At 53.3% G+C, this 18822-nt stretch overlaps 1 protein-coding gene across 9 annotated transcripts in view; it reads left to right on the top strand.

The window, feature by feature from the left end:
• The window catches only part of RANBP3 (RAN binding protein 3), a 54210-nt gene that overhangs the window by 9292 nt on the left and 26096 nt on the right, over positions 1-18822 (top strand). For 2 of the 9 annotated variants that reach the window (XM_022557627.3, XM_022557631.3), the window contains exons 1-2: positions 3966-5609; positions 9235-9290. In XM_022557627.3, coding sequence (XP_022413335.1) covers positions 5414-5609; positions 9235-9290 — 252 coding nt within the window. In that variant the 5' untranslated portion in view covers positions 3966-5413. Of the gene's footprint in view, positions 1-1643; positions 5610-9234; positions 9291-9597; positions 11668-14650; positions 14840-18822 lie in introns of those variants that run through there. The other 7 variants (XM_022557623.3, XM_022557624.3, XM_089905597.1 and 4 more) reach the window with 7 other exon arrangements.

The raw sequence follows: 18822 nt of genomic DNA on the forward strand, positions 1-18822 counted from the left end.
TGCATCGATACTTCACCTCAGCTGTGCTTGTGTCGCGCCATCTAGTGGCAGAATAGAAAAGTGCTGTCAAAGCTGGCTCCCCAATTTCTCAGTAGTTTTAGGTGAGGTTGCTGACTTTGTTTGATGTATTAATAGGCTTATGGGGTTTTTCCTCGATTTAAGGCACAGAGGTATCCAAAGTGCAGGGTCTGCCCCAGCAGCTTGTAGTCTGAGTGGGTGGGGCAGGGGTGGAGGGATCGGAGAGGGCTGCAGGGCTGGTGCTTCTAGAAGTAAAGAAGGCGGATGTGGCTTGGCCTGAGAGGGGTCGAGGGGGATGTGAGGCACCCAGCTTGGAAGTCAGGCTTAGGGTTCTGATCCCACCTCTGCTGTGTACCAGCTTCGTGACTTGGGCAGGGCACGTGTCTCTCCGAGGCCTCTCAGTCTTGTTTTGTGATTTGCAAATCAGAGACAATAAATAATTTCTATGCCACAGGGCTGTGATGACATTGAATGAGATGGAGTATGTAAAGCGCCTGCCTCCGGGTCTAGTTAGGACCATTCAGCAAATCCAAGTGGCTTATTACCCCCGCTGTTGTCAGAAATGTAGGGTCATGTTAGAGCCCTGAGGAGTGGCTCGGGTTTCAGTGGGTGATGGTAATTTTGTGATGAAGAGCATCCCAGAAAGAAGGGCATAAGATGAAAGATATACTGTCATCTCCCAAAACTGGGCCCCCCTATGATTTCCGTGAGACCAGTTGAGAGCTGCCTGAGGAAAAATATATTCAAGTACCAAAAAAAGAATGAAGGGACCCACTGCCCACTAGCTGAGCCTGCGGTACACTGAAATCAGAGAGGTATTGCCTAGCAACAGCATGATTGAGATCAGTTCTACTCTTCACCAAAGAATTAGTTGGCGAACAGAGTTGACACATCGGTGACAAATTCACCTTTATGTTGCTGCACAGGACTGTTTATAATAATTCCTGAGAAAAGAAAGGACTCGAAGGCTTGAGATAGTAAGTGTCGCAGGATTAAAGCAGGTGCCACGTATTAACAGACTGTTGTTTGTGTTGGCAAGATGCTTTCCATATTTTTTGCACAGATAAGATTAAGACACATCGGCGCAGGATTAAAGCTCATTTTGCACAACTACCTTGCTGACACTTTGGACAAGAATTCTATGTGGCTTTCCAGATGGGGGTTATTTCCTGGCAGGTGTTCGATCCATCATTTATGAGGGGAATAAACAGAACAGGCCAAGATAGTCCAGATTCCCTTCTCTGTGTGTTTTCCTGGGTCTACATATTTTCTTCTGTTTAGTTTAGCAGACATCCTCAGAGACGGAGGCTGGAGGCAGCCACGGGGGCGTGCCAGAGCTAGTCGAGGGGCAGGCCTGCCCGTGGCTTCTGTGTACTTGCCTCCGTGCATAGTGTGAAGAAGGAAAGCCTGCATGCGGGGCTGAAAACACACAGAGAATGTGTGTGTTTTCACCTTCGGTTGTGAATGTGTTACGTACAGTCTCCCACGGTTACACGTTTGACAGCTGCAGAGGCGAAGTGGGCCTCACCGTTAAGCGTGGGTCTGCATTCTCTCCTCGAGGAGCCTGAGGGTCTGCCCTGGTGTGACTGCACGCTCATCTGAAGCAGATGGTCGCACGACTTGCTGGAGGCCTCGGGCCCACCCCACAGCCCATCGCTCACCCTGTAGTTTCGTTTGTACTCTTCCAGAGATGTTTGTCTGGAATGTTTACTGACAGCTGCTTTATTCCTGATGTTACTTCTCAGAGGAAGAGTCCCAGTTTCTTAGCTTCAAGGCCCACCTGAGAGGGAAAGATGGGAGGAAGCAAAATGGGACGGTGACTTCTCCCTTTTGCCCTTGCGGTGCGTGGGTAGTAGCGGGGGTCAGGGACCAGAGTCAGGCCCGCCTGGGTTGGAGACCCAGCCCCACCTTGGACAAGTCGCTCGCCCTCTCTGAGTCTCCGTTCCTGTTCTGTAAACTAAGGACCTACCTCCTAAGGTGGTTGTGAAGTTTCAGGACAGTGATGCGGATGAAGTGCTGAGCACCTAGGTGCCTGGCCCATAAGTATTTTCTGATCAATGACTGCTGGCCTGTGTGAGAGACCATCCCAGGGTTCTGGGAAACCCCATATGGGAATGTCCTCGCTGTGACTACGTGGCAGAGGCTGGAGAAGTCTAAAGATGGGATCCCAAGACCTCTGTCACCCTGGAGGGTGGGGACACACACCCTTCTACCCCGGGGCCACCTCTGGGGTCCAGGCCAGCTCCTTGCTCCCCTTCCCTTGCTTGCAGTAGGGACTTGGCCTCCTTTCCTCACATCCGGGCAGCTGCCGTCACCCACCCTCTCCCTAGGAGTTCCTCCTCCTTAGACTGGCTGCAGGGCAGTACCCACTCCGTCCCCTTCCTTGCTGGTCTGAAATAGACACAGGAGGCATTTTGTTTTAAGGGTTTTGCCACCAGTCAACCTCTGGGCAGAAAAGACACAGATGAAACCCTGAGTGCTGTACCCTGGCCTACTTGTAGTGGTGGTATCAGGAAGCCCACTGTTTTAATTCTGACAAGTGTGGGGCTTCTTAAAACGCTCCTCCTCCTTTGGACCCTCCTTACCCACTATTTGAGGAGGCAGTTTACAGGCCCTCTCCCTGACAAAGACACTGTACACAGATTACAGCGATGCCTTCAGGGTGGGGCTTTTAGAACTTCCCACGCACGCACCCACCCAAGCCATCCGAGGACTTTCCCTTGTCCCAGGGCCCCCGGTCAGTCGTTTCTGCTTTAGTAGAAGGGCCTGCCTCCTTGGCGACCCCTTTGTTACCCAGAGACCTCCACTCCCTGCAGGGAGAATGGTCTACGGCCCTTTGGGTCAAGAGGCAGCCTGCACCTTAGGGACCCCCGACTTCTTTGGAGCCATCTTTGGTTCCTTTGCTCAAGATAGGAACTGCCTGAGTGTGATTGGTGCTTACCTGCCAGGAGCTTCTACGCTGGGCCATGCCGGTGTGAGGGATTGTACTCCGCTCCTCTCGCCCTGGGCTGGGTTGTTTCCCGTCTGTCTTTAAGGGAGTCCAGTGGTGCCACCCTGACCTTCCTCCAGTTCCTCCAGTGCTGCCTCATTCCTCCCCGCTCCTGGTCACCTGGCTAAATGCTGCTCCTTCCGCTTAAGTGGCATTTCCTTCAAGAAGCCCTCCCTGATCTGCTCCTTCTCTGCAGCCTCACCGGGTTGGGTGCCCCAGCTCCGTGGTCTGAGTGCCTTCTGTGCTTCCCCTGTGTTGTAATGTTCAACTAAGTCTGATGTCAGCTCCTGGCAGGCAGGGGACATGTCTCTCCATGTCACCACCACAACGTAGAAGCCAGCATGGCACCTGGTGCACAGTGGGCACTCAGATGTGTGGAATCGCTGGAAGTTGTAGTTGACAAGTGACTGTCATGATTGCCTCTATGGACGTAGCGCGAGGTGCAGCTGGAGGAGTGGTTCCCGGCTCAGCTGGGTGGTCAGAGCACCCTGACAGTCACAGCCACGTCAGCAGTGCCCCTGGGAGCAGGGAGGGGTCCCAGACATCTGGCAGAGGGATGTCACAGGAGCAGAGATCTGCAACTTCCCACACCTGGGCTTACCTGTCTGTGCTTATCACCAGGACTGTGAAGACCAGGTCCAGAGCCCAGTCCTGGTCCTTGGGGATCACAGCTGAGCTGCCCCAAGGTTTACATCCAAAGCAGACAGTTGGGTGGAGGATGGCAGGAGACAGGAGGGAGAGCCCATGCTGTGGGCCGGGATGTCACCGAGCGGTGTGTCACCAGAGGCTACTCCTTTCAGCCTGTCCAGGTCTGTCCCCGGCCTCCTCACCACCACCCACTGCCACCTGGGGGATCGGGGAAGCAGGGGTTTTCCCTTGCTGGGAGCTGGGATCATGGTTGGGCTCAGGCAGGGAGCCATCTGGGGCACAGGAGCTGAGGAGGGGCGTGTGGAGGAGGATGGGGGAGGGGTTCAGACCAAGAGCAGCCACCTTGGACTTGGCATCGGCACCTTGGGAAGCTGAGGTGAGGCTGACTCACCAAGCGTGTCCCAGACGGTAGTGCCTGCGCCACCCAGAGCAGGGCTGTTCTTTGAGGTGACGTGAGGGTTCCGAATCCCACCCCACTTCACACAGCAATGTTGGCCGCAGTCACCCACAGTTCTCAGGCCTCGTCACGGTGTTCCTGGAAAGGGCTTGCCTGGTCAGATAACTTTGGGGAACATTTGGTGAAACGGCTTTCTTTACTGTTGGTTTTCTTAACCCTCCTTATGTTGATGAGCCTATTCAACGCTCCGGGTGGGCTGTTTTTTTTACAGACCAATTTGATCAAGGAGAATTTATTTATTTGGCTGCGTCAGGTCTTAGTTGTGGCATGCGGACTGTTTGCTGTGGTGCGCGGGCTTCTCCCTACTTGGCGCGCGGGCTTAGTTGCCCCACGGCTTGTGGGATCTTAGCTCCCCGACCAGGGATCGAACCCGCGTCCCCTGCATTGGAAGGCAGATTCTTAACCACTGGATCACCAGGGAAGTCCCAGGGAGCACTTCACAGAACCAAAAAACAAAGAAAAAAACACCTGGTGGACAGAATCTGGATCAAATAACGTGTATTTGGTTAACGTTTTAATATTTTAGGTCTTTGCGGTGGCCTAGGTCTCTCTACAAATCTCTGGTGGTGGTTTTCCCTTCACTTGTGAAAGAAAAGCTGGACTGGGGCTTCAGGCAGGTCCAAAGAGCCTCGTTGCTTCTGTCCCCTGTTCGTTCCCCAAACTTGGGTTTCAGTTGGCTGGATGACGCTGCTTTTTCGGTGACAACCAGAAGCAGTGGTGATGTGGGACAGTTAAAGACAGTCTGCCTGGAAGGGGGCACGTGTGTGTTGCTGCCGTGGAGTCGGGACTAGCTTGCAGTTTACGGACTTTGGGCCCTGAAAGCGGATGAGCAGAAATGAAACACGCATGGCTCTGATGCTTTGTGTCTTTGGTAGAGAACTGACCAAAGTTCTGTCCCCCAAACCTGCCCTCCGCAGGGGTCCCTGTGGCCTGCGAGGTGGGCTGCCAGGGCCCAGGCCTCCCTGGCCCCAGCCCGTGTGGCCCACAGCGTTCCGCTTGCTCTCTAACTGCTTGTCGAGCACGTGTTATGTGTGAGACTGCGTTTGGCTCTGAAGATACAGAGGCGAACACAACAGAGGCCCCACTCTTATGGAGCTTAAGGTCCAGGAGAGGATACTGCCAGGGGAGCAAATAAGCAAATAGCATGTGTGCACGCGCGCGCATACACACACACACACACACACACACACACACACACCCCCCAAGTAAACAGACACACCCCTTCCCTTTTCATCAGATGTTTTACCCTGAAGTTTTCTGCCCCCGGCTTCCCGTTCCGCATTTTCCGCATTTTTCCCGTGATGCCTTGCACAGAACAAGGGCTTCATAAATATTTATGTGATCTCATAGCAGCTGGTGCTACCCATGTGAAGAAGTACAGAAGGGGTTTAGTTCAAACATTTACTGGACGGTTCTTACACTGCACACACCAGGTGACAGGCTGCGTGAAGAGCTGTTTCAGATGCTGTGTCTGTGATCTCTCAGCCTCCCTGACAGGTACCCTTGGTGTAACCCATGCAGGATATAAGCCAGAGCAGGCTTCAGGAGCCCAGTTCAAACTGGGAGCATCCTAGAGGAGGTGGTGTCTCTACCTGAATGTGTGTCTGCCACGGAAGAGAAGATGAGAATGTCTTGGAGGCAGAGGGACTAAGCCAGGCAGAAGTCCGGAAGCGTGGGACATGCTGGGGGCTCTTCAGTGCCACAGTCATGGCCGGTGCGGGGTGCCCTTTTTGAATGGCCTTCGACCCTAGTCTGGGAGGATGTTGCTGAGTTGAAAGTGTGAGTTTCACACCAGTGGTTCTGGCTGCTCTGTGGAGGCCTCACTTCAGGGGGTGAGGGTAGAGGCGGAGAAAGAAGGGAGGTCTGAACTACAGCAGTGGAGGTGATGAGGGTGGGTCTGCTCTCCAAGCTCAGAGCCCCATGCCCCCCTCTCGCTGGCCTCTGCCCGCAGTCGTGCGACATGCCCCGTTGCCGTGCAGGAGGGTTCCTCCAGCAGATGGGACCGCTCCCAGCTTGCGCCCGGACACTGCCGTGTGGTCCAGGAGGTGCTGGGCAGGACCTTTGCACCAGAGGCAGCCTCCTGCTGAAACTAATTCTGTTCCCGTCCTGCCCCGGGGGCCCACAGGCAGCCCCTCCTGGGTGCCTGCACATCAGCCATCACAGTTCCAGCACCAGGAAGCTCTTCCTCTACCACTCAGATGCTTCCTTTCCGTTCCAGTCCTTCCTTACAGCCTGGCAGTCATTTTCTCAATGCCCCCCTTGCCTTACTCATCCCTCCATCAAATATTTGTTGAATCCCTGCAGGGTGCCGATTACTGTTCTCGGACTGTGGGACACAAGGGGAGCGAGGCAGAGGCTCCGATCTCATGGACTTGATCCCTTACTAGGGGAGACAGACCATAATAAACCCACACACACGGTACATCAGGTGGTGATGCCTGCTAGGAAGAGAAAGAGAGCATCTTGGCTTCACTGTGAGGCCAGTCCCAGGTTTCTTCTACAGGGTATGGTGTGTGTTTAATTAAGTCTACAGCGGCTAGGCCTCTTCTCCCGGAGAGGCCGGAGGCTCTTAGAGACAAGGGACAGACAGAAGTCAAGCTCAGGCCAGCTTAAGCAAAAATCAGCATTTGCTGGCCTCACTGAAGAGTCAGGGTGGGGGTGGGGTTGGCTTCGGGCCTGCTGACCCAGGGCCTCCAGCCGTGTCTCCAGGGTTCAGTTTCCTCCTCCATCCCCAGCTCTGCTTCCTGCTGGATTGGCTCTGCTCCAGGGCCCCTTGTGGTGACACCCAGCTGCTGGCAGCCCCTGCAGAGAAAGAGCGCCCCTTCCCCAGTAGCTCCAACGGAAGTCCTGGACCCAAGTCTCATTCGCTGGCAGCGGCCTGGCCTTATTCATGTGCCGCCGTGTCCCCTGGGGCCAGGGCATGCAGTATTCTCCTCCTTGGGCCTGGAGCCAGGTTGGGCTCCATCTAAACCACGGAGGTGAGGAAGGCGGGGGTGGGGGGTGGGGGGGGCGACCCTAGGCTGACCAAAATCCCAGCTCCTTCCTGCACACCCCCGAGCCTTGCGGCTGGCGGGCAGTCGGATGCAGAAGTGAGGCTGGAGTCTGGACCCACAGCCCCGGGTGCTAGGCTTATGGGGTAAAGGGCAGCGCCAGAAGGTGTCTGGGCTCGCCCGTGGTAGACATGGTGTGGAGAAGCTGCAGCTGTCCCCAGAGTCCCTCCAGCTTTCCTTTGCTGTCATTTACTGCCCAGCAGTAAGCACATTCATGCTTTCATTCGATCCCCCGGGTTTGTGGAGCAACTGTGCATCTGTGCTGGGGAGACAGCTGTCTTGGGAAGCGTGGAAGACCCCTCCACGCCTCCACCCTCCTCGCTTGTGGCAGTTTGGTCTCCTAGATGTCATTCACCCCAGTGGTTGCGTGGGCTGTGCCTGGGGAGGACTGTCGTGGTGAATCGGACCCAAGTGCCACAAGGCTTCAGTGAGCACAGCGGAGGGAATGGTCACTGTCGGTGGGCTGTGGCCCCAAAGTGAAGATTGGCGTCTGTCCTACTCCTCTGTGGGGTGGGAATTTTGGGGGTGGGGAGTGGGACAGTGTCCATTTGCCCATCTCGGACTTGTCCTTTTGCCTCCCAAACCTTGTCCCTCCCGCCCCGTCTTCTTTACTGTGGGTGATCGCCTTCGCCCCCTTCCCCAAACTCTGTTCTCTCTGTGTTTCCTCCACTCCTTTTACAACCATCCCAAATCCTTCGCGCCGCCACCATCCGCCCCTCCGGCTCCCTGTCACCTTCACACCTGCCCCTCCCCCTTCACTCTTCTCCTTGAGGCTTCAGCACAGCTGCCTCTTCTCGGGAGCGTTTCCCTGATGCTCCAGACCAGACCCTCCGACCGCGTCCCCCACAAGCGCTCTCATGGCCCGCAAACTGTGTCCCCTCCCGCGTAGTGGTCCTGCCGGGTTAAAGCTGTGTGAGTGCGGGTTCCTGGTTCACCTCGGCTCCACACAACTGAGGGAGGGGGAAGGGTCGTGCGAGTGCTCCCCAAATTCATGATCCCCCGGCTTCCCATATGGCCACGCCACTCTCCAGGCCTCGAGTGCTGAGGGAGGCCCTGGGCACGCCCGCAGGACTCATGAGCGCACCCAGAGCCACGCGCCCCGGCCCCAGGCAGTGAGGCAGGCGCCTCTGGGCCCCCCCCACGGGTTAAGGCAGTCCTCGTCCAGAACCTGCTGGCCAGCAGCAGGGCCTTCCTCAGCGGCCGCCTGCTCGGGCAAGTGGCCAAGAGCCATGGACTCAGCTGCCTGAGAACGACCGGCGGCATCTCCCTGGTCCAGTGACAACATCCCAAAGGGTTTCTTCCTTCAGCAGCAGCTGTGCAAGATGGCCTTTCAGACTTCTCACAACTCCACACTTTTTTTTTTTTTAACGGGCACTCACTTAGAGACCCAGGTGGAATGCAGGGCTGACTTGAGCGGAGTAAGCTCTCCAAAGAGCATGCGTCCCGTGGGCAGAGGTTGCAAATGGGTCATACCTGGCCTCAGCTGGCCTGCAGATGTGGAAAAATTAAAAACCTAGGGATTTCCCTGGCGGGCCAGTGGTCAAAAATCAACAATTTCATTGCTGGGGTCCGGGTTCAATCTCTGGTCGGGGAGCTAAGATCCTGCAAGCCACATGGCACGACCAAAAAAAAAAAAAAAAAATTAAAAAGCTAAACTAGTCTCCAGCCTTTGAAATTGGGGACCTGCCATCTCTGCGCCTCGTTCCTGCAGCACCACGGTTGGTGGTGCTGAGTAGCAGCCACCCGGGCACCCTGCAGCCTGGCCACCCTCCACACCACACTCCCTCCATCAGTGACATGGCCTGTTCTGAGTGAGTCTTGGAACCTTTTTATTGGTGTGTACATGGACACAGAAAAGTGCACGTATCCTACCACTGTGTCGAGTTTTTTCACACTGAACACTTCCCCTCATCCATGTGAAGAAACTGTTTTCTAAGCTATTTGATGATCTTTTGAGTTACTAGTTTTATACCAGGTTTGTTTTTTGTTTTTACTTATTACAAACGAATGTAGCTTTGTTTACTGTACGAATATAGTGTTGGGGGGAAAAACACCAATTTTTCTTTTTGCAGAAAAGCCTGCCATTGCTCCGCCCGTCTTTGTGTTTCAGAAGGATAAAGGACAAAAGGTAAGGGGCCGGTATGTTCTCCCTTCACATGGTTAACTCTGCCTTGTTTTCTCCCCAAGCTCTCTCTCCCCAGGTCGCATGGCCAAGGAACCTTCTGCCATGGAGAAAAGGCCCGGTGGCTTTAGGTTACCATGGCACGAGGTTAAGATGGGGTGTGTATGGACAGGGCTCAGAGACCCTGCTTTAAAAAAGCAGTGGAAGAATCAGCTTCCTTCTCATTCCTAATGTTTCGCTTTAGAAGTACTGCTGTGCATTAGGAAATCTGGTAGGAGGGAGAGAAAGGGGGCCGGGGACGGGGGGAGGGAGGAGAGGAGAGGGAGCAGTGCTGATTAAGGGGAAAGTAGGACCTTTAAAGATTTTTGCGGGATTTTTTTGGCCCCAGCCAACTTGCCATAAATGCATTTTGAACAATTAGTAGTCAGCTTGCATTATATATTCACCACCCGTCTTTGTTAGGTTGCTTCCCCCTTCTTGCGCTTTAAATGTCTTGTTTTCCCTGATGTTGGAAGTACCTCGCCTAATTCATCGTGATGAGCTAGCAGCCCGTCAGAGGACTGGTGGGTGCATGCGGCAGTGCCTTCCCACAAAGTCGCGTGTGGTTGCTTATCTTGAAGTCATTGGGGTTGTCTCCCTCCCTGAACGGATCAGCCTGGAAGGTCCGGGTTGTGTCCAGAGATGGTTGATGTTCTGTGGTGATGCCTCCCAAGCTTGTATGAGGACTCCCCCTATTTGTCAAAAAAATGGCTGGTCCCTGCCCTCATGCCCGGGACGTGACAGCAGGTGTGATGTCATAACCACGGCAAGATTTCAGGGTGACCAATGCGCTGCGTTGATGCAGGTGTTCTGAAATCCGTGTGCGTCTTGTTGATGAGGACAGCATTTGAGGGGCTTCTCGGCTCAGGGCCGTGACGCACAGACCAGGTGCTCGGGTGGATATCCGGTCCCCCCACAGGGTGGCCGGCTTTGAGTTTGGGGGCTGCTGGCCTGGCGATTTGGGACTCCTGGCGGCCCGGCTGCTGCTTGTAAACCCTGCCCCTTGGCCTGAAAAGAGAGCAGCCCCAGCGTTCAAGGGCTGTGCTGGGGAGGGTGCGGGAAGGAGAAGCGGCTGCCCTGAGACCCCTACCCGCACCCCCGCGCGGGGTGTCTTCTGTGTCAGCCGGGGCTCATCTGCTAGGCTTGTTCTCAAATTAATCTTTCCCGTTGTTAATTCTTATGCCAAAGAATCTTTTTAGGAAACAAAACAAGGAAATGTTCTTCCCTTTTGGTTTCAGTTTTCCGAGTGGTATTTTCAAGATACATCAACCTCTGCCGTCCCCTGTCCCTTGGGCCCTGACCAGTGCATACATGTGTTTTTATCATTTGTCCTTTGGAAGTTCAGTCACTGTGAAGGGGCTTGATGTGCTTCTGGCTTTTAGAGGTGGGTGTGTTTGGTTTCTGCTTCAGATGTAAAAGTCACTTCTCTTAGGTTTTCCGTAAAATCGGGATTTTCTAGAATTTTGAGTTTTATTATGATTTTCTTTTGAACCACTTTTAGTTTGAAACAGGGGTCAGCCAACTAAGAGGGCTGCCGCCACTGCTGTTTTTGTCAATAAAGCTTTATTGGCGTTCGGCCCCGCCTGGCCCATGCAGAGAGCTGAGGCCACACCTGTGCTGTCCACAGCAGAGTGAAGGGGTTTGGACTGAGACCAGGTAGCCTGCAAAGTCGTACATATTTAGTATCTGGCCCTTTACAGAAAAAGTTTGCCAACCCAGATTTGAAACAAGTAATTGGAATGAATAATTCTTAAAACCTGAAGACTTTCTGACAGCCAGCAGGGTGAAACGCTAAAACGTAATGTTTATTTGACTGAATTTAAAATGCTTTTAAAATGACTAACTCTTATTTCAGTACTGTTTTCACGGTTGAGGTGGTTCTGTTGCTTCGTAATTCAAAGGCTGACTTACACGTGTCACCTTCAGAAGGTTGATGCCAATTGCGTAAACGGGGTGAGGTTGAACCCGAAGAGTCTCCAGGGAGGTGCTCGTCACCGTGAAACTGTGCGCATCAAAATATTGACTCAGTGCCAGCTCTAAATGGGCTTCTAGAAATAACTGACCTCCAGCTCTTCAGAGTTCGCCTGCTGTCACACTTGTGTGACAAGATCATCGGAAGGGCACGGAAAACCTCTGCGTCTAACGGCAGAGGCCGGAGGAGCCTGCATGTCCGTCGGGGCCGCCCTCTGAGCTGCCGGGTGGGCGGCTGCCCAGTGGACACAGAGCCCTCCTCCTTTCTCTGCTGCTATGACAGCTCGGGCGTCGGGCGGGAAGGAAGCGGAGAGGCTTGGACAGCCGGCTTCATGGCCGCATGGCTCCCCGGCCCAGGGGAAGCGACGGGAAGGTAGGTCTGCAAGGAGTGGCCACGACACTTCTCACAAAATGACGCCTTGAGACCCTCCCAGCTTCCCCCCCTCGCTGCGATTTCAGCCCTCCCTCCTCACGCCACAGTAGCAAGAGTTGGGAAGATCTGTTCAGGTTGCCGTTGTTTTTTTCTGAGGGAGCTTTTATTTCCCCTTTTCAACTTTCTGTTTTTGAAAAGTTTTTCAAATCCTTAAAAGAATGGTACTGTGGACCCTTGGGTATCCTTCAGCTGGCTTCACCATTAACATTTTTATCATAAATGCCAGAAACGCTCGACTATAAGTTGCACCCACCTGACAGTTTTCCCCTAAATACTTCAGCACAAGTGTCTCCTAGGAATTCTTCTCCATGGCCCCAGTGCCATGGGCACGCCTGAGAAAATGATAATTAATTCAGAAATACCCTCTAATATATAGTCCACATTGAAATTTTCCAAATTGTCACCTAGGTCTCCCATACAGCTGTTTTTTGAGCCACTTTTTGATCCACAAAGATCAAGAAGTCCCGTTGTCAACTGTGGGAGCATTACCTTCTTTCAGTGAATGATCTCTAAACCACCAGTGCCCCAGTGGGATGCACTCCAAGAGCCCACAGCCCCCTTGAAAGGCTTTGAAATCAAAAAGAAAAAAATTAGGCTGCCAGCCCAGGCGTTTTGGTGTTGGTTTGGTGACAAAGACACACAGGATTTTCCGTCAGGCCCATAGACAGTTGGAGTTGCATTTGCAGCAAACCACAGATTGGTGGTGGTGGCCTGCCGGTGGCATCCCTTGGTCTCAGGACAAGTCGTCAGATCCTCCCATTGTTCCGTGTTAGAGCATCGGGCAGCAGCGGAACTCCAGTCCTGACGCCCGAAATGCAAACCTGGAGCCAGACTGACAGCACAGGAACTGTCTCTACTGCTTTCCTGTTCTTGAGCTTCCTCAAGATGGCGCTCTTCACAAAATGCTTGCATTTCCACGCATTTGTGTTTTAGGGGCAAAAATGAAACCTTTTCTTAACTGCCTTGAATGGAGACAGACAGTTTTTTTCTCTTTAACGTGAAGAGAATTTGAATCTCCTTCCGTAGTTTGTTTCACTGTTTGTGACGACTGAATGTTTCTTTCATTTACTTTATTTTCCAAATATTTGCTAATCTGAAGGCAGAAGATTTTGGGGTTGCACTGGCAGGATAATGTCCATTTAGCAAAAAGGCAGAAAGCAGTTACAACAGCAGTTGGGCAGAAAGCAGGGTGTCCCCGACAACACTGGAAGCTTACTGTGTGTGTAACAAGCGCACTCTGTATGCGTGGTTTTTTGTCAGCCACGTATATTTTAGGATGATGTCAAAGCCTGCCAAAATCTCGATGTCCGATTTTAACAAACATGTTGAAAAACTACAGGCTCTATCTTGGTTCCTTAGAGCTTACTCAGACCCAAGGAGAAAATGCTGGAATGGCATTTGTATTTCTTTTTGGTCCTCCGACGTAGGCTTCATCTCTAGTCTGCCATGCCACGAGGGCATTTCTACATTTATATTCGTAAAGCAGGGATTTTAAAAAAAAATCCAAGTGCTTCTGAACAGAGATAGGCAATTTCCCCTAGAGCTCTGGGTTTCATTTTCTCTTTAAAATGGTGTTAAATCTCTAGCCATAAAGTAGCAGCAGACTGGTGCGTGGACCAACCTCAGTGCCTTGGACAGGTTTGAGGAATGGCCTGGGAAGGAGGGCCTTTTAAAGTCTTTGGCTCTCCCCTGCATTGGAAGAGTCGATTTGGGTGGCTTTTTTAGATGTATGGATGAGTTGTGTTGCTTTTGCTTTTTCATAAGAATGTTTGAAAGTTCTCTTAAAATCCTCTATGTAGTTCCTTTCATCTAGCAGGCTCACACATTTAAAAATAGTCCCACGTCCTATCTAAAGAGGTTTCAGTCACTTCACAGGCAGGAAGAACACAGCCGCGTCTGCAGGGAGGCAGGGTGGCCCCGTGGTCATTTAGTTCACAAGCGAGAGAAACGTGTGGTGGACGATGCCAGGCAGGAGGCTTGGGGACTGGAGCCCATGTATTTATAACAGGACCCCAGCTCTGTAACGCACCTCTCAAGAAGAATCTTGGCCACAGAGCCCTCAGCCCATGGAAGCCCCTTTAGAATCCCAAGAACCACCTCAAAGGATGCCGGGGGCGGGGGGGGGGGGTCTGTGTTTTTGAGGACGAAGACTTTGGGGACCGGCTTCCCCTTACCCTGGCTGTTTTCTAGATAAGCCCTGGCTTGGGATGTGCGGTGGGAGTCTGGGAGAATTGTGGGCCGAGGGGCTCCCTCCTTCAGCCGGAGCCCCACCCACCTGTCACTGATACAAAACCGGCTATCTGTGTGTCTGCCAGCTCGCGGGGTCACCCCACACCTGCGCTCGCCGAGCAAGAAAGCGTTCCCTTCCTCTCGGGTTTAAGCAGCAGAGATGGGAAGGTGCTGGCGGGGCCGCAGCCAGTGCAGAAGCCCTGGCCCCGCCGCCCTGGCTCTCCCAGTGGCCAGACAGGGTGCTGGCGCCCACCTCCCCTCACGAGTATGTTTGAGTGGATGGGTTATTAAGCCCTGGGGACAGTTTGACACAATTGCCCCTGTTCCCCTCTGCCAGAGGCACCGCCCCCGTCTTGGTCACAGGGGTGTTTCCTCAGTCGCTGCCATCGGCAGAGGATCTCTGTGCCACAGGGGCCACCTTGCAGTTTTCAGAAGGAGGGTCCAACTTCTTGCACACCTCAGAGCTCCCTGCCAGGTCCGACAGCAGCAGGTCCGCGCTCACTGCCCTTCTGTCAGTGTGGAGGGCTGGCTCTATGGAGCAGAACGCGGTAGCATGTGCCGACTCTCTTGGCCTGACCTCCCGGGCAGGAGCTGCTGAAGGCCGAGCATCTCCAGACCTTCCCCTGCCCCCCTCCCCTGCCCCGCGTTGCTGGCTTTATTTACATTGAAGGAAAATTGTCTTTTTTGCTCCCAGTCCTCTGCAGAGCAAAAAGACTTGTCGGATTCGGGAGAGGAGCCTCGGGGGGAGGCTGAGGCCCCCCACCATGGCACGGGTCACCCCGAGTCAGCTGGTGAGCATGCCCTAGAGCTTCCTGCCCCCGCTAGCGCTTCAGCCAGCGCTCCTGAAGCCCAGCTTCCTCCTTTTCCACGAGAACTGGCAGGGGTAAGTCCACCTCCTCCCGGCATCCCATGGCCCGGGGCTCCCAACCCGGCCTGGCCCCTGTCCCTCCGGGCCTCAGATCCACAGCCCAGGTTGCCAGCAGCTGATGAAAACTGATAGAGACGACGGGAAGGCCCTCCTCAGCTCCCTTTAGTCCCTGCTGCCGAGAAGTCAGGAAAGAGGAAGTCCCCTCTCACATTGAGACTCTTCTGGTTGGGGGAACACTTACCCATAGCCGGAAGCTAGTCCTGGTTCCTGAAGGAGGCGAGGGGGCAAAAGAGGAATTGAGTAGTGGGGTAGAACCTTCCACAGCAAATTCGGCCCCTTCTCCCTCCTTCCATTTTTCCTTCTCCTCTCCCTGAATTTGGGCATTCAAGTTCAGTTACCTTAGAAACACAAAAGGCTCCGGCTTCCTTGACCTATAGGAAAAGGTGTCTACCGCAGATTGCTTTGCAAGACTGGTTGTGTTTGGACTGTGGTTGGGCTGTGAACTGCTTGTCTTCAATCAAAGCAGGAAGAAGAAGAGACTCTTCCTTTGAATCCAGAGGGAATCCCTTGAGCCCTTTATCTTTGTATTCAGAAGGCTTTTGAAGATTATAGGTGGAGAAGATTGTGAGCTCTCCAGAACAAGAAATGTCTTGAGTTTTTGGAGTTTGATAAATTGGGAAAGGTAAACATTAGCCTACATTCAGGATCGAAAACCTCGTCGTCTCGGTACCTAGTGACAGAGTCCCCCATTCTCATGACAGGGGAAAATGACTTTCAAGAAAACAGAGGATCCCGCTCTGCCACACTGAACCCTGGGCAGCCTTGCAGGGTGTCACAGTCCCAGGCCTTACCCCAGACCTTTAGCGGTTCCCTGTGTCCCATCACCAGTCTCCTATGTCCTTAAGGAAGCCGCTAAAATTCTGTTAGAGCCACCAAACTCTGGGATACGCAGGAATAAGTGATACTCAGCCAAGGTGAGGTTGGAGCCAAACTTTAACATTCTGGAGGAATCCGTGTGTGGTGGGAAAAGAAGAAACAGGCTTTCCCTGTGTGGGGCGGGGTATGGGGAGTCCTGCGTGGCATAGAAATGGGCTTGGGGTAAGGAAGCCCATGAGAGGTTCCGGCCCGAGGGGCTTAACACCAGAGAGTTCTGGGAGCATAGTCCTCACACGAGGGCTGACAGCAAGAACTCAGAGGCTTTTCAACTTTTGGGGTTGGAGGCAGAGCAGCTGCTGGAACCTTCTCCCAAATTGGGCGTTATGAGTTTCATGCCTTCGGCCTTTGCAGGTACATGTTTCCAGTTCCCTGAGAACAGATGATCTTTGTGCGGATCTGCCCAGGAGACTGGGCCCTTCTGCTGCTGCCTGGGTTGAAAAGCACGGTTTACGGAGCATCTCCCACTGAAGAGGTTGAGGGTTTTCAGTCTAGGGTGGCAAACAGTAGAGGCTGCGTCACGGCAACTGCCTTTCCAGAAGCGAGGCTCTTTCGGGCCCCTTACTTCTGATGACCACTTGGTGAGACGGGGCCTGTGCAGGAAGCACCCTGGGGGCCTCGCCTTCGGGCTGTGGCCGGTCCAGACAGTGATTTCTGAAGCCTGGCCGGTGGAGCTCGGCTCCTCAATTCTTTTGGACTGTGGGTCAGAGACTCTAATTCCGAGACATTCAAGCAGTGCCCCAACTGGCAAATGCAAGGTCAAGCTCAATGGCAGGGAGCCTGGGGATGGTTGTTACGTCACGTGGGAGAGAGCCGGGGCTGGGGGAAGCAGTTTCTGAATGTACCAGCGTCGTAGCCAAGGCCATGCCCGTGACATGCACGCGCGTAACTGTGGGGACCCCAGTTCCGTCAGAAGTCCCAGCAGCGTGACCATCACATCGCTTGTGACAGCTCTGAGTCAGCCAGGGCTTTCTCTGCTGATCAGGCATCAAGGCAAAGTAACCTTTGTTTTTTAGGTCAATTAGGGCATAGATCAAGGCAGATGGAACCTGAGCCCAGCTTCTTCCCGGGCTCAGATGTCTCTATGGCTAACTCGGACTAGTTGCTTTTGCATCGGAGCAGATTTGGAGCTTGCTCTGTGCCACACTGGAGTTCAGGAAACACCCACATGTTACCCGACAGGTCCCATCCCTCACGTTTAGTCTCTTCTTTATTCCACCATCCCTTGAGCGAGTGTAAAGCTGCAAATTCTTTATAATAAATAGTGGCTCGCTGAATTGTTGCCTATAAAGGGCCCTTATTGTCTTTCAGTCTCATCAGAACTCTGGCCATTGAAGACTCAGTACCAGGAAAAAGTCTCAATATATCAGACTTCCTGGCTCTCACAAGGCAGCTTGAAGGAGACCAAACCACATCCAGATTAAGTTGTCCGTTTGATCCGGAGAGAGTGAGCGCTCCCAGTGCTCACTTGGAGGCTGGCTGCAGTCTACCAGACTGAAGCTCTGCATCAAGGCACTGCCGAGCCTGAAATATGTTTATGAGACCCACCAGGAAGCTTAGAAAGAGTCTGGACCCAGCCCCTTATCCTCTGGCATCTGCACAGGGTTTGACCCTCGTTCCGCCCTGCCCCTGCCCAGCATTCACATCTTGGGAGGCCACCTCTCTTTTTCTTTTTTCGATGTCTGCCTTTTTGGTAAGAATCTCTGAGCTGGTTCCCTCAGTTACAGAATAAACAGCAGTGAATCTGCCTGTGGTCCACATGAAGGCAAGGACACCCCTTAAGTGACTTTTAATCCCAGGCGTCCATTTTCCTGCAACCCCAGCAGTGGGCTTTCTAAATTTTATTTATTTATTTATATTTTTTATTTTTGGCTGCGTTGGGTCATCGTTGCCGTGCACGGGCTTTCTCTAGTTGCAGCGAGCGGGGACTACCCTGTGTTGCGGTGTGAGGGCTTCTCATTGCGGTGGCTTCTCTTGTTGAGGAGCACGGGCTCTAGGTGCGTGGGCTTCAGTAGTTGTGGCGCGTGGGCTTCAGTAGTTGTGGCGCACAGTCTTCAGTAGTTGTGGCGCACGGTCTTAGTTGCTCCACGGCATGTGGGGTCTTCCAGGACCAGGGCTCGAACCCGTGTCCCCTGCACTGGCAGGCAGATTCTTAACCACTGCGCTACCAGGGAAGTCCAGCAGTGGGCTTTCTAACTGGGCCGTCCAAGTGGGGAATCACTGAGTCCCAGGCAGGCCAAACGGTGTCTGGCATTTTCTGGAAGGAATTTCCCTGACATGGTGTTGCTTTCTGGTCTTTTCCGGGAGGTCAGGAGGGCAGCACCGTTCATTCCTGCTCACTGCCCATTTGTCTGTGTCTGTGTCTGAGCTCCATCCCCTCCTCCTGGACTGGCCTGGCAGCCTTGTCCTCTCGAGGCCACGCCAGGCAGCCTCGTGAGAGCCATGTTTGGGAGGGGGGAGGGTGCAAGCCTTAGCAAAGTGAACGATCGTAATTTTATTTTTTTTTTTACAGTCATAATTGTATTTATTGATTTTTTAAATTTTTATTGAAATACAGTTGATTTACGTTGTGTTGGTTTCAGGTGTACAGCAAAGTGATTCAGTTAACGATTGTAGTTTTCGTTGTTTCATCCTTTACACCAAGATCAGAAGCTTCTCACACCTGTGGTCCCATCCTGGGTTAGGCGTTCCCTCCTATTTTGTACTTGGCAACAGGGACTTATACGCACCTCACAGAATGAGCTGCTTCCCCTGAGGTTCCAGTGTCTTCTGAGGGGAGAGGACTGTGCTGCCTGTCCCGCCCGCTGGCGGGACTCAGGCCACCTTGCAGCGCGCAGTCGGGGGGCTTGCTCGCTAGGCCGCGGCCTGGCCGCCGTCCACTTCATTCGTTCACCAGCGCCAGAAAAATAAGTTGAAGTGTTCTCTTTGGTCTTCTTTCTCTTTGGCCTCCTCAGGTAAGTGTTTGTTGGGCATATTTTCGTCATGGCGTCCTTAAAGGGTGCTGGTCCCAGCGTCCCCGGGGTGTCATTCTGAAGCCCCAATCCTTGAGTGGTGGCTTCTGCTGT

Source organism: Delphinapterus leucas, unplaced genomic scaffold, assembly GCF_059928025.1.
Source record: "Delphinapterus leucas isolate spDelLeu-1000000601 "Yukka" unplaced genomic scaffold, BTC_Dleu_Yukka2 spDelLeu_asBTCV2_sq25, whole genome shotgun sequence".
NCBI classification, from domain to species: Eukaryota; Metazoa; Chordata; class Mammalia; order Artiodactyla; family Monodontidae; genus Delphinapterus; species Delphinapterus leucas.